Source organism: Scyliorhinus torazame, chromosome 5, assembly GCF_047496885.1.
Source record: "Scyliorhinus torazame isolate Kashiwa2021f chromosome 5, sScyTor2.1, whole genome shotgun sequence".
Lineage (NCBI taxonomy): Eukaryota > Metazoa > Chordata > Chondrichthyes > Carcharhiniformes > Scyliorhinidae > Scyliorhinus > Scyliorhinus torazame.
This window is the reverse complement of record NC_092711.1, coordinates 135,916,863-135,932,570: the sequence shown is the minus strand read 5'-3', so window position 1 is coordinate 135,932,570 and position 15,708 is coordinate 135,916,863. Positions and strand designations below refer to the sequence as shown.

Sequence of the window (15,708 nt, the reverse complement as noted above, 5' to 3'; positions counted from 1 at the left end):
GCACTCCCAGGAGCGATGCGTCCTCTCTCTCTGTTCCCCAGCATTCCTCAGAATGTAGCCCGATGTGTCAGCCAGCGCACTCCACACCTTCAGCGGAAGTAGATGCTTGGAGCCCCACAAATACAAGAGGCATGAACACAAGAGCAGGCCATTCAGCCAGTTGAATCCGGCATACAAAATAGGAGCAGGAACACAGTCCACTCGGCCCCTCCAGCCTGCGCCGCCATTTGATAAGTTCAGGGCTGATCAGATTGGAATCTCAACTCCCACATTCCCGCCTAAGCCCCGATGACCTTTCACCTGTTCGATTGGAACGCATAAAATCTTGAGGGGGGTGGTTTGGACAGAGTGGATGTGAAGAGGATGTTTCCTCTTGTGGGAGAATCTCGAACTGGGGTGGGGGAGGGGTCGTCCATTTAATAAGGAGATGAGGAGAAATATTTTCTCTCATGGGGCGGTAAGCCTCTGGAACTTTCTTCCTCAAAGGGCGGTGGGAGCAGAGTCTCTGAATGTTTTTAAGGCCGAGCTGGATAGATTCCTGATTACCAAGGGGATGGGGTGAAAGGTTATCGGGGAGTCAGCAGGAGCGTGGATATTGAATAGTGGAGCAGTCTTGAGTGGCGTGCACCCCTCCTCCTGATTCGCACCATCACATGTCCGCTTCTGTAAGCAGACACGGGAGGGGAAAGGACCGCCAGCTGATTATAACTTGATCCGACTGATCCTTTCATTTTTAACGCACGCAGGAGGAAACGCGACGTCGGAGTGAGGGACGGATCGTTTGGCGAGTCCCTGACGGAGGATCAAAGAACACGAGGTCCCTGGGGGCGCTGCGGGGAAGAGAGGAGGAGGCAGAAGAGCCTGGCGGCGGAATCGCACAAGCCGGGTCAGCTGGCGGGGGCCGGGCCCGGAGGTTCGCAGCGACTGGCGGCGGAGGAAAGACCAAGCGCCCGCAAAAAGATTAATGCGGGGTTTGTTGGCGATACCGAGGATGGGAGGTTCTTTCTCTCTTTCACCAGAGTCTTCTCCCTCACCACGGCGGGAGGGGGAAGCAGGGGTTAGCCTGGCCCCCTCAGTCTCAACATCCTTCACCCTCCTCTACGCCACCCGGGGACCAAGGCGGAGGCTTCCCGCTCGCCTTCAAGAACTCACGCGGGTTGATTTTCTTTTTCCATTATCCAAAAGGACACATACTGTTTCATAACCATGAATTTAGGAATCTTGATGAAGCCTCTCGGGGGGGGGGGGCGGGGGGGGCCTGGCGGGGAAAGCGTCCTCAGGGGCTTGCCATCGCAGAGTCCACGCTCCTTATACCGGCTTTGACTCCTGCGAAGCTCCCCCACCTTCCATTCCCCTTCCATCTCGAATCTCCAAGCCCCAACTCTTAACAGCACCCCCCCCACCGCCGCCTTGTTCCCTGACTTCACCCAGAGGCACTTGAGACAAAAATAGGGACTTGGACGGCATGATGGCACGGTGGTCAGCACCGCTGCCTCACAGCGCCAGTGGGGCCGGCTTTCAACTCCGGCCTTGGCTGACTGTGCGGAGTCTGCACGTTCTCCCCGTGTGTGCGTGGGTTTCCTCCGGGTGCTCCGGTTTCCTCCCACAGTCCAAAGACGGGGTTACGGATATAGTGCGGGGCAATGGGCCTAGGTACAGTGCACTTTCAGAGGGTCGGTGCAGAGTTGATGGGCCGAGTGATGTTCTTCTGCACTGTAGAGATCCTAAGAAAGAACAAGGGCAGCAGCCTGACACCACCGTCTGGAAAAGTTCCCCTCCCAAGAGAGAGTGGGTCAATTTGACCAGCACCCCAACCGCAAACATTCACTCCCTCCACCACCGACGCACAGTGACAGCAGCGTGTGTACCATCTACAAGATGCCCCGCAGCGACTCACCAAGGCTCCTTCGACAGCACCTTCCAAACCCACCACCTCTACCATCTAGAAGGACAAGGGGCAGCAGACACATGGGGAACTCCACCACCTGCAAGTTCCCCTCTGAGCCCCACACTCACCATCCTGACTGGGAAATATATCGGCCGTTCCTTCACTGTCGCCGGGTCACAATCCTGGACCTCCCTCCCTGACAGCACTGTGGGTGTTACCCACACCACACAGGGACTGCAGCCGGTTCAAGAAGGCGGCTCACCCACCACCTTCTCAAGGGGCAATTAGAGATGGGCAATAAATGCTGGGCCCGGCCAGCGACGGCCCACCTTCTGTTTATATGAGAAAAATAATAAATCCAAACTCCGACTCCCAATTCATCCCGCCTTCCCTCCCGCTGCAGTTCTGCAGAGTCGGGGCAGACGCCGGAACCCGGATGTCTGTACCACAAATCGGTGCCCTCCTATTGTCTCTCTAACGTGGCACACGCAGAGAAGAGTGATCACTGTTGCTCCGTAAGCTGCATGGTGGGTTCTTTACTCCACAGAATGGACTGCACGAGAATGACAAAAGATCGGCTGTCCGTTGTTTGTATTTTAGTTTTGGGCTACGGAGCTCAAAATGTTAGCTCTCTCACCCCCCCCCCAAAGACAGCCGCACTCGTTGTCCACCGGCGATAATGGGATCTTTACCGTGGAATATGCCCTCAGTTTTACTGGGTCAGCCAATAGGCAGCACGTCTGATGATAGTGAAGCATGCTTCCCCACACCTCCCACACCCAGTACTGCACACCAGGAAATTGTGAATGTTGGCCCTCGATAATAGGGGGCTCGCGTCTGTGGAGTGGAGAATGGAGAGTGAGAGGCACAAGCGAGACCCGCTGAACTAACTCCCTACCCTCCCAATGCCTTGATCGGTTGACAGGCGGGAAGGCTGCATGAGCCTTGTGGAGGGCAGCAAGGGCCCAGTTTCATATCCGCCCAACCCTCGGGGTCTGTGCTGGAAGGAGCAGGGCACCGTGGAGATTCCTTAATTTATTGGGACTGAACGAGAAGACACGCTCCGATTTGGTGAAGAGATAAGAGACGTCTCACGGAGACAAACCGTGCTGTAAATTAAATAAACATTTGGAAAAGACCTTTGCTCACTGCGTATGCGTACTCCTTTATATCGACAGTTCGTACCACGTGTTACCGCCACCCCAAACTGCACCCGTTTCACATATCTGTTTCCTTCAGAGACCATTTTGTCAGCCTCTCTCAGGCTGTCAACCATTTTGTTGCCCGCTGTCTGGCTGTTGGCCACCTTGTTGGCTGTGTCATGATATCCAGGTGAACATCATAGCACATACATACATACATACATACTGATGGACAGATCAACGGATCAATCAACACACACACAACAGGACAGGCAAGAGCATACACAGTACAAAACAGGGAACACGACACTTCCTGGGCACTCGAGGACGAGACAGCTCAGGGCACAAAGCTCATAGCAAGCCACTCAGACATCCATCATGTGCTGAGTGCCACTACAAGATAGAATTAGGAATAGGTCCACAGAATCAAGGGTCATGATCGAGCCTCAGTAAACAGTTTACCAGAGTAAATAGATGTTTGAAATAAAACTGCGTTGTACCATTCGCAACCGTGTTGGTTCATCTGTGTAGCAGAGTACCCAACACTTCAGGCTGCTCGCAGTTCTCGGCCATTTTCACGGCTGCTCGGGGGCTGTCGGCCTTCTTGTTGGCTGCTCTCGCGTGGGAAGCCACTTTGTTGGCTGTCTTCAGGCTCTGATCAAGTTTGTTGGTCGGCTGTCGGCCATTTTGTTGCCCGGTCAGCAGCGCGTACCAGGCCCGCATGTTGTTTTGTGCCATCGTATCCCAGGCACTCATTCTCAGCTGGAGCCTGAACGCGGGTCACTCGACTTTTCCGTTCCAGCCGTCACTTCCTCCATTTGGTTAATTGCCAGGCCTCGCTGATGGAAGGTCCCTATCTCAACCCCACAATACCACCCCCCCACAAGGCCATCCTCCCGATGTCTTTCTATCAGATTTCTGCCAAAGGGGTGTAGCCATCTGGGATGGCCACATCCTGATTACAAAATGGACACTTGCAAAGACTGCAGGGAAAATTGGACAATGCTAAGAAACAAGCAGGTGCAAGCAATGTGTGTTGATTAGAACCTTAAACTCTCAGACAGGACAGAAACTACCAAACAATCTACATACTAATGAGCCATCTCCGGGGACAAAAGAGAAACATTTAGATACACAATGTTAGGACAGACTCCCCGGCGCCAGAAGAAGCTAAGACAAAGCAGACTGACAGTCACCAGGACACGCCCAGCGATCAGGGAACCACCCCTCTATTGGAGGAAAATCGATACCGATGATTGGGAAAGACCCAATTAGTTGAGGCCAAGTTCAAGGCCCGCCCAAAAGAGCGCGAAGCCCTTTGCAGTATAAGACGTATCACCCAAAGGAGAATCTCCTTTGGCTTTGGCTCTCAGTGACGAGAGAGACCTGCCTAGCAGCTACAGCAGACCAAGTAAGTTCCAAGTCAACGCACACTACGAGATAGACGCTCCTAGTTGCTACCCTGTAAACAGCTCAACCCAGCAGCCTCAGAACCGAGCAACGGCCATTGTTCCTCTGACTGAGTGGGCACCCGAAGCTAAGTAAAGGCCTTAGTAATAGGGGCAGTTTAGTTTGTAGAGTTTATGCATGAGTAAATTTGACTGTAAATAAATTAGCATTGCTTTTGAACTTACTAACTGGTGTATCGAGTCATTGATCAGTATTCGGTTCTGAACCTTGTGACGGTGTCGAAAGATACCTGGTGACTCTTGAGCAAACATGATTAAACAGAGCCAAATGAAGAACCAACCAAAAGTCAGCAACATTTACTGGCGACATCTGACGGGACTCGATTTAGAAGTGGCCTAACCACTCCGAGAGAACCCAAAATTTGAATTGAGAATCCAATTGGGAAAGAAAAACCACAAGCGTCAAAACAGCACTGATCAAGCCACTGAGATTCGGAAGTGTGTTAATGCGTGCGTACTAACAGGGATATAAGGTAAACCTGAGAGATTTTGTTGCGAAAAACTGTCGGGAGTTTGATAGGCCGGAAATTAGCGTAAGCCGTACCCATGTTTACATCACCGCTTTATCACCCCCTGTTCCAAATTCAGTAGAGAAGCTAGATAGAGAAAATGGCAATGAAGGCAATGGAACGCCTTATGAACCCCCAGGAATTTGAGGTCGCAGCAACCAGTAGAGTAGGATAGTGTCCCGTTTGGGAAGATGAGATCAGGAAATATCTCAAAGGGAAAGGATGGCCCCTTTGGAGTGAATTCTGTGATAATGAGGAAACAGGACCAGGGAGTATAGGACATACTTGGTGGGAGAACCTGTCAGAGATCCACAAGAAGAGCTTAGGGAAAGTTCGCAAGCCGATGGCAATCGTGCCCTGTTTGGCACAATTGCGAGGTACAGAGGAGGTCGTTAGGACGCTCCGTAGGGAGATAGAGGAGAGAGACAGAAGTAGTGAGGTAGACATGAGTGAGGTAGAGAAGGAGAATCGAGATCTGCAAGAGCAGTTAGCAGCAAGGGACAGAGAGGTGGATGAAGCCAAGAGGGCACATCAGTCTTGTCTCGCGCATTTGAACAGCTTTCAGACACAATACGATAAGGCCTACCAGGACACGCAACGTGGGGTCTTGGTAAGACAAGAAACAGAACAGCAAGTTGAGAAATTGCAGAAACAGTGCAATGATTTAAAAGCAGCCCTACGAGCACTCCATACTTCCACAACGGAACATAGGCAGAGCTCTGTAGACCATGCAAAGTGCCGGAAGCAAATTGCAGGATTGCAATCTCTGCTGTCCGTGCAAAATGGCTTTCAGAGTACATTCGGACCCCAATTAGATCAAGAAAATGGCCCCGATTGGCAGGAATTGAACGAGACTGCCCATAGATACGTACATGGGACATGTACGCAGGAAAACCCCCAGAAAAGGAGAGCGCCCCAACCCCCAACCGAACAGGCAGAACATACCCCCATGAATCCTGTGACCACACGCCGCAGGAGAAGGAGAAGCAGACTTCCTTTACACAACCCCGTTAACCGTGACCCAATTACGGGACGCGTGTGGAAAAATTACACCGTTCCTTCCCACATCCGACCCCCACCAATTTTTCGCGAAAGTCAGACAACAGGCTACCATGGACGGCCTGGACGAAAAGGAGCAAGTGAAGCTCACAGTTTTGAACCTCGACCCTTCAGTCGGAGCAGCCCTTCCCGACCCACAATGTAGGAGGAGGCACACTCCAAGAGATGCACACAGCGATCCTTGATGCGACCGGCTTTAACAGAGGAGACCCCGTAGAAGGCCTAAATAAGTGTAGGCAAAAGAAGACAGAGCACCCCATATCATTTGCTGGACGCTTGTGGATACACTTCACCGCAGTTTTTTGAGAGTTAGCCCGCGCCCATTTGTCCCCAGATAATATGGCCAAATGGACCCGAATTCTAGTCTCCCACGCCACAGACGCAGGACGAAAAGCTTGCGCAAATTATGACCCCTCAGATGAGGCCCACAATAAAAAATGGGTTTTGAAGAGATTGTCCCGCCCTTGGGAGCAATCAATTGCAGGCAAAATCGCATTTATAACACCCGATGAAGAGCAGGTAGAAATGAAAACAGTTAAGGCACACCAGAACCCTGCATGGGTAAATGAGGGCAGGAACAGTCAACCCCAGCCAAAACCTCAAGAATGTTATAATTGTGATTCACCTGAGGAAGGAGCTGCGCTCCGAAAGCTAGTGACATCGAAACAAACCTGTTGGACTTTAACCTGGTGTTGTAAGACTTCGTACTGTTATAATTGTGGACAGCTAGGACACTTTGCACGAGAGTGCAACGCGCCCCAGCAGCAGCAGAGGAGCCAGCAGACAGGCACCCTAAACAGGAATAGGGCAAAGCCGATCCATAGTGTTAGCGCCCGTTCAGAGAGTACAGACATGAACGGCACCGACTGACGGTGTTCGGGCTCCCCAACTTGGGTCTGCGACACCCTTTGGGACAAGTCTGGTGGACCGGTAGTAGCAGTCAAAGTTCGGGGACAACCTGTGGAATTTCTTTGGGACATAGGAGGCTCCCGCACCACACTCAATTCCTCCACGATGTTCCAGCGAGACACGTGGCCCACAACAGACACCACCACACTCAGCGGTTTTACAGGCCATTTGCAACAGGGACACATCACAGCCCCTATAGCAATACAGATAGGGAACATCGCAACCAAGCACCCGTAGTTTTAGTTGATCTGCCCCAGACAGCAGAACATATCCTTGGGATCGATTTCATGAGCTCCCATGACCTTTCTTTTGATCCAGTTAACAAGTGTGTATGGAAAATGGCAAAGGCAGCACCAGCCAACGCCATGCTCACAGTAGGAGAATACATAAATAGGATTAGCTCAGTAGGAGACTTCTGGTTCGACCCTCGAGCCATTAGTGCAGACAAACAGGTTAGGGCAGTCCTGCAGGAACATAAAGCAGCATTTGCACAGCACAACTGTGGCAGTTTGACTGGCTTTGTGAACATTACAGGCCCCGACCCTAAACCCCAGAAGCAGTACGGATTTCCCCAGGAAGCAAAGGGAGAAATCTCCAAAGTAATAGAGAGTTTGTTGGATCAAGGCGTACTCAGATCAGTAGCCTCCACAAACAACGCACCGATTTGGCCCGTCAGGAAACCGGATGGATCATGGCGACTGACCATTGATTACCGGGAACTGAACAAAGTAACCCCAGCAGCAGCCCCCACCGTAGCCACGAGTCCCGAGACCATGCTCAAACAGGGACTCCAGTCAAAATGTTTTTCAGTTTTGGACATTAGTAATGGCTTCTGGTCCATTCCATTGGCTAAAGCGTGCCAGTACAAATTCGCCTTTACATTCCAAGGGCAACTGTACACGTGGGCGTGCCTTCCACAAGGCTTCCACAACTCCCCCTCCATTTTCCACCGACAGCTGGCAAATGGATTAGCAAAGTTTTCCTGCCCCGATTGTCTGGTCCAGTATGTAGATGACTTGTTACTACAGACAGACACCAAGGGAGAGCATATTTTGCTTCTCGCCGAGCTCCTAGAACTCCTAAAAGAAATTGGTTGTAAAGTCAACCCCAAGAAGGCCCAGATTCGGAATGAAAAAGTGATTTACTTGGGAACAGTGATCACTCATGGTAAACGCGAGATCGAGCACAAGAGAATTGACTCGATCGTCAAATTGCCCCTTCCCCACAATGTCTCAGCCCTCCGGTCATTTTTAGGACTGGTTGGCTACTGCCAAAACCATATTGACGGTTTCGCCACTAAAGCAGTGCCCCATTCCGAACTTCTTAAGAAGCAGGCACCTTGGGAATGGCTTCCACAGCATACAGATGCCGTGGACGCTTTAAAAAGAGCACTCAGCACAGCCCCCGCACTACAGGTCCCAGATCCACATTCCCCGTACGCTATTGAGCTAGCAAGCACCGACCGAACCCTTTCGGCTGTGCTCCTCCAGGAACGCCACAACCAGTTACGCCCCGTAGCATACGCCTCACGCATGTTAGACCCCGTAGAACAAGGATTTTCTGCCTGTGAAAGGCACCTGCTCGCAGTTTTCTGGGCAGTGCAATACTTTGCCTACTTTACAGGACTCAACCCCATCACCATTCTCACAGAACACACACCGACACAGTTTTTGTTAGACGGCCGACTTAAAGATGGCACAGTCAGCCAAATCTGTACAGCCCGTTGGACCCTTCTTTTACAGGGACAGGACATCACGGCAAAGAGAACCAAAACCCACACCTTCCTTGCCGATAATTTGCAGTGTGTAGGCACCCCTCATAAATGTGAGATCATCACCACTAAACACAACACAGGCCCATTTATTCCCAAGACACCTCCCAGGAAAACAGGTAGTACATCCTAGAGACCCCAGCCCACAGACACATGCGCACCCCTGAAGATAAATGTGGATGGCTCCTCCACAGTGTTAAACAGAAAGAGAATTACCGGTTGCGGTATATATGTAGAGGACGCGCAGGGACGTGCCCAGACGAAATTTCCTTGAAGTTGCCAGGACTCTTAGGCTCGCAGGCAGCAGAGCTGGCAGCAATTGCGTATATTGTAGACCACCCAGACTCGTTCCCGACCCCAGCAAACATCTACTCAGACAGCTTGTATGTCTGTAATAGTTTGACAGAGTTCCTACCACTCTGGGAAACAAGAGGATTTGTTTCCGCGGACGGTAAACCCCTACCCTCAGCCCCATTACTCCGCCACATCTTAGAGACAGCGAAGGATAGGAAATACGGCATAATTAATGTTTGCAATCATCACCGTTCTTCCCCCCCCCCCCCCCTGGAAACGTTAAAGCAGACGCCCTAGCGAAGGCAGGCTCCAGGCATGGTTATTTCTGGAACCCCCCCGAGAGCACCCCAGTACACGCAGTTCAGGTCTCACAGAACTGCTAGGATTCAGGATTTAGCAAAGGCCCAGAAAGAGGACGAGAAACTCAGGAAAGTTTTAAAGGGAACCTTCCGAGCCCCGTACGACAAGTTTAGAAACGCAATCACCGCACACGACGGTGTGATTTAAAAGGATGGCATTTATATAGTTCCCAGCCAGGACAGGAACCAGATCATTTGTCAGTTCCATGACAATCATGGACACCAAGGAATTGAACCCACCCTAGCCCACCTCAGACCGCTTTGCTGGTGGCCTGATTTAAAAGCCGATGTCAGAAACTACGTAGAGAATTGTTTAATCTGTGCCCAGAACAATCCGGACAGATATGCGAAAAAGGCTCAACTTAGCCATACCCGCCCCGTTAATGGACCCTGGACAAATCTCCAGATGGATTATATAGGACCCCCTACCCCCGTGCAGAAATGGTTACAAGTGTGTGTTGGTGGTCATAGACACCTTCACAAAATGGGTGGAAGCAGTTCCGTCAAGAACTAATACGGCCAAGGCAACGGCTAAAATATTAACACACCACATCTTTACAAGTTGGGGCCTCCCACGCAGTATAGAGTCCGACCAAGGCTCCCATTTCACCGGACGTGTAATGAAAAACGTCCTCACAATTTTCGGAATTACACAAAAGTTCCATATCGCATACCACCCCCAGCCAAGTGGTATTGTAGAATGAATGAATAGGACATTGAAAGCCACCCTCAGGAAAATGGTACAGCAGAATAATAGCACCTGGGATTCAATACTCCCATTTGCTTTAATGTTTTTAAGAAACACAGTATCTACATCCACAGGTTTCACCCCCCACACCCTCATGACCGGACGCCCCATGAAAGGCACTGAGTATTTATTAGGACTGGATTTGGCCAGCCCCGCAGTCACAGCCCTCACGCATGAAAATGCGGTCACACAACTAGTACAGAACATAACTCGCTGTAGCAGTGAGACTTGGAACCAGGAAGAAACAGAGCAAGGCCTGTTTCGACAAAACAGTACACGCCACTGAGTTTACAGTAGGGCAACAAGTTATGCTTTCCCTTTACAACCCCAGTTCATTCCTCTCCCCAAAATTTTCCCGACCGTACTCCATTTCGGACAAAGTCAGCCCCTCAGTATACAAAATAACCTATCCCAATGGTAAGTCTGCTTGGTTTCATATAAACCAGCTCAAGGCTTACGGCTCACAGAATAACCACACACACCACATCCTGCTCGCAGCAGCAGACGAGCACGCTCCGCCCACAAATGACGTATTCCTACCCTCCCCCAACCACTCCAGCCCGTCCTCAGACACAACTTCACCTCCGCCCCCAGAGGCATGACTCCGCCTCTCCCTTCCCTCAACCAGCAGCGACAGTGATAGCGATCACGATGACGATAGCCACAGCACACCACGTTATGCCTACACTCCTGCACCAGGCCCCACTCCCAGTGAATCTGAGCATGATTCTACCGACCCATTTGAGATCACCTATATCAAAGCCCCTGACCCAGACCCACCGTCCGACGATTACGGATTGAAGCATAGTAGCTCCAACCTCGACACACGTTTCTGGCACCGAGACAATTCGTTCAGGCTCATCCGGAATGATGAGATGGACCCCAATTCGCCCCAAGCAGCTTTAGCACGGTCACTACAGTCAAGAGTTTGGCAGCCGGGAGAAGGTGATGACTGAGAGTCTGACTCCCACCAAACCAATCCCTTTGCGACCCTGTTCACTATTGAGCAGTGAGGTGTCCAGATGATGCAGAAAAAGGAACCGATGGAGAGATACGGTGTCCTACCTGATGGAACCTGCACCATGTTTGTTCGTTAGTGTTATCGTTAAGTGTTGTGTGTAAACTCGGAAAGTTTTTTTCACGGCCCCACGTCACCACCCCCTTTGACGCCCCCCGGCTGTTAATGGAACAAGTTTGTCCCAGACAATAGTTCAGAAGAACTAGTCTGTCGACAGAATCCGACTCATAGTTGCTCTCCTAATTCGAGAGGCAGCCCCCCACGACGACCACATTCTTACCCGTTCTTGCCGGTTGCTCAGGCAGTTGAGAAACGGCATTGGTCCCCGCCCTGCCTGAGGACCCCCCTCTGGTCAGCTACACTCGGGTAGAGCACATACGGCATTGATCACCGTCCTACCCGGGGATTCCACCCATTTCTTACCCGCCGCGGCCCATACGCACCCCATTTTGGCTCGTTACGTTCAAAATTCTTTTGTTTGGTTTTGGCAACCCTTGGGTTGCTTCCCTGTGCTATTTACATCCTCAAACACTGGGATGGTAAATCACACAGGCTGCGAGACGGCTCACAGTACGGCAGTATTTTCTTAGATGTCTTGTCCAAATATTCGGGTTTTTTAAAAATGAGGGAGTCACAGATGGTGCCCAATTATTAAGGGAAATTGGCAATCAAGGCCAGACAGACAGACATACGAAATCTTAAGCAAGATAATAACAGAAATTATGCTTGTGTTCACAGAACTCTAGAAACCCAGGAACCCCAGAGGAAGACAAAGAAGTCCGACAAAGATGAAGACAGCCTTCGTGTCCACATGGATCTTAGCGGGGTCCCTTCAGTTGCGCACGGACGCTACCCCCCTGACCCCTACCACACAAACCGTAAATGATTCTCACCCCTGTAATACACGGATCCCCGAGATAACTAGCCCAGCGACAGCGAGCAATACCCCGACCTGGTGTGTTAAGTTTATCACCTGGTACTCACTCTCATATGTAGTCGAAGCACTCTTAGTGCTGCGAATACTTTGCAGTGTCGTGCAAACGTTTAGAGTCAGGAAATGGCGAAGGAGAGCATATCGCTCTCGCACCCCGGTATACAGGTTTAGGTCCCCCATTTTCGGATTTCACCAGACCCCCGAACCCATTGGGACGGATTAAAGAGCATCCATTTGTTTAATGTATTCTATGGAATAAAGAGATGTAAACCTCTGTGTCTGACTGCCAGGCCAGAGAAATCTGTGTGCTGCTATTTTGTACAGGTTAAGATGTATAGATTATTTTTGGATTGTTTGTATTTTTGGATTGTTTGAATGAGGATAGTTTATTGAGAATAGTTAGAGGTTCCAGTTTTTTATTTTTCTGTAATGCATGTATTAATGTCATAGTGCCCCGTAGAATTTTTTGATAATGAATGTATTTAAAATGGTTTAGGTAAAATTGTGTTGCATAGGATAGGACAGTGCAGAGCCTACGCATGGGTGCCCTGGGGATCAAAGGATGAAGACGCCATGGTAATGTGATCCTTCACACTTCGTGTTGAGGATCACAAGGAGGGAGTGTAGCCGTCTGGGATGGCCACGTCCCGATTACAAAATGGACACTTGCAAAGACTGCAGGGAAAATTGGACAATGCTAAGAAACAAGCTGGTGCAAGCTCTGTGTGTTGATTAGAACCTTAAATGCTCAGACAGGACAGAAACTACCAAACGATTTACATACTAATGAGCCATCTCCGGGAACAAAAGGGAAACATTTAGATGCACATTGTTAGGACAGACTCCCCGGCGCCAGAAGAAGCTAAGACAAAGCAGACTGACAGTCACCAGCACACGCCCAGCGATCAGGGAACCACCCCTCTATTGGAGGAAAATCGATACCGATGATTGGGAAAGACCCAATTAGTTGAGGCCAAGTTCAAGGCCCGCCCAAAAGAGCGCGAAGCCCTTTGCAGTATAAGACGTATCACCCAAGGGAGAATCTCCTTTGGCTTTGGCTCTCAGCGAAGAGAGAGACGAGCCTAGCAGCTGCATCAGACCAAGTAAGTCCCAAGTCAACGCACGTTACGAGATCACAGAATTCACAGAACTTACAGTGCAGAAGGAGGCCATTCAGCCCATCGAGTCTTCACTGGCTCTTGGAAAGAGCACCCTACCCAAGGTCAACACCTCCACCCTATCCCCATAACCCAGTAACCCCACCCAACACTATGGGCAATTTTGGATACTAAGGGCAATTTATCATGGCCAATCCACCTAACCTGCTACCGTGCTGCCCTGATAGACGCTCCTAGTTGCTACCCTGTAAACAGCTCAACCAAGCAGCCTCAGAACCGAGCAACGGCCATTGTTCCTCTGACTGAGTGGGCGCCCGAAGCTAAGTATAGGCTTTAGTAATCATCATAGAATTTACAGTGCAGAAGGAGGCCATTCGGCCCATCGAGTCTGCACCGGCCCTTGGAAAGAGCACTCCACTTAAGCCCCACACCTCCACCCTATCTCCTTTATCCCCGGAACCCAGTAATCTCACCTAACCTTTTGGTCACTAAGGGCAATTTAAAATGTTCAATCCACCTAACCTGCACATCTTTGGACTGTGGGAGGAAACCGGAGCACCCGGAGGAAACCCACGCACACACGGGGAGAACGTGCAGACTCCGCACAGACAGTGACCCAAGCCGGGAATCGAACCTGGGACCCTGGAGCTGTGAAGCAACTGTGCTAACCACTGTGCGACCGCGCTGCCCTAATAGTCATAGTTTAGTTTGTAGAGTTTATGCATGAGGAGATTTGACTGTGTGTAAATAAATGAGCATTGCTTTTGAACTTACTAACTGGTGTATCGAGTCATTGATCAGTATTCGGTTCTGAACCTTGTGGCGGTGTCGAAAGATACCTGGCGACTCTTGAGCAAACGTGATTAAACAGAGCCAAATTAAGAAACAGCTAAAGTTAGCAATAGGGGCGAACTTTCGCCCTGCCTCGGCCAGGACCTACTGGGGTCGCAGGAAGGTTCCACTCAAAACAGCACGCTGATTCCCAGTCGCCAGGGCAACCCTGTGTTGCCAACAACACTTAAAAAGCCAACGCCAAAATTACACAATGCTGGAAAGGCCAAACGCAATGAAAGGAATAAAAATGCACCCAAACAAGGGCCAAAACATTGTTGCTATAGTTACTGACAATACAAAATACGGGTTTAGTGAGTTCAATGGAGCAGCAGTCATGAGAACTGACTTGAATATGCTGGAGGAAGTACACTGTTTTTAAAAAATATTTCCCTTCGGGATGTGGATATTACAGGCAAGTTCCCAACTCGCTGCTGCTCCCCCCTCCAGTTTCCCTACGGGCACTCCAGGCCGGGTGGTGGGGAGGGGGAAATCTCCAGTAGGCCCAGACCGAGGAATTAGGTGCAGTATTCCCCCTCCCCCGAGCAATTGGGAGCCGTAGACCATTTGGCCCCGTGTGGTGGTATGTATTAGGGGTAATGTGGTACCTGTGAAGCCGAGAGGCTATTGGCTGACAGGTCCCGGGTCCTGGTTGGATCTGCTGACTTCTGGCTCCGCCCTGAAGGCGGAGTATAAGAGCCCGAGCTTCTCCCCGCAGCCTCATTCTGTTGCTGAGCTGCTGGGGACAAGTCTCGCTTAATAAAGCCTAGATCGACTTCATCGCTTCTCGTCTCGCGTAAGTCATTGTGCGCTACACCCCGCAAGGCTGCTCCTCTGTTCAGTACGATTCAGTGGCCGACCTCCTGCTCACTTTTACCGCCGAGTGTCCCTTGACTCCCCCTCCCACCGCAAGATCAAAGGTCAGCCTTAAATATACTCCCAAGATCTCATCCGCAACCCTTTGGGGGGGGGAGGAAGGGGGAGGGGGGTGGCGCACATTGTCAAAGTCTTCGCAGCTCTGGGATGAAAGAATTCTCCCCTCCTATCAATCCAAAGTGAACACCTGGTGGCCATGCCCCCGGTCACCCCTTCACATTGTAGACTCCCCAGTGAGGCACGATCAATTTGACTGGATACGAAGTTGAATCCAAACTGAGGCTTTATTAGTATCAGATGTGTGGGCTCTCACAGCAGCTGGCGAAATGGCTGCGAGCTGGAGGCCACGCATATTTATAACCCGGCTCCTGGGCGGAGCTAGCATGCAGGGGCCCAGGTCAACCTGTAGTGCAGGATCTACCGTACAACCCCTAATATCAGAACACAGTGGTTTACCACATTTACCCCCTGTTAAAATTGAGTCTGGCGGGGGTGGTGGATAACTATATACAATTAGCAATCTTTAATATTTACAGAACAGTAAAAAGAATGTCTCTGGTCATCCGGTGGGCCGGTCAGAGGTTCAGCCGGTCCGGCGCCTTGATCGTCCTCTGGGATCGACGAAGTGGAGCCGGCGATGTTGGTGCTGTCGTGGTCGAAGTTGACTCCGGGAGCATGCCAAAATCCTCTTCATCAACAGGGGTGGGCAGGGGGAGGATGGACGGTCCTAGGGGGGTGGTGGGGAGGGTGGTGCCGGGGGCGACGGGGGTGGTGTGGGGGTGG

At 50.9% G+C, this 15,708-nt stretch overlaps 1 protein-coding gene across 1 annotated transcript in view; it reads left to right on the top strand.

The window, feature by feature from the left end:
• Positions 1–3,026, top strand: part of LOC140417928 (uncharacterized) — a 208,573-nt gene extending 205,547 nt beyond the window's left edge. The window contains exon 22 of the mRNA XM_072501359.1: positions 747–3,026. Within this exon, the coding sequence (XP_072357460.1) occupies positions 747–769 (23 nt within the window). The 3' untranslated portion in view covers positions 770–3,026. The remainder of the gene's footprint in view (positions 1–746) is intronic.
• The last annotated feature ends 12,682 nt before the right edge of the window (positions 3,027–15,708 follow it).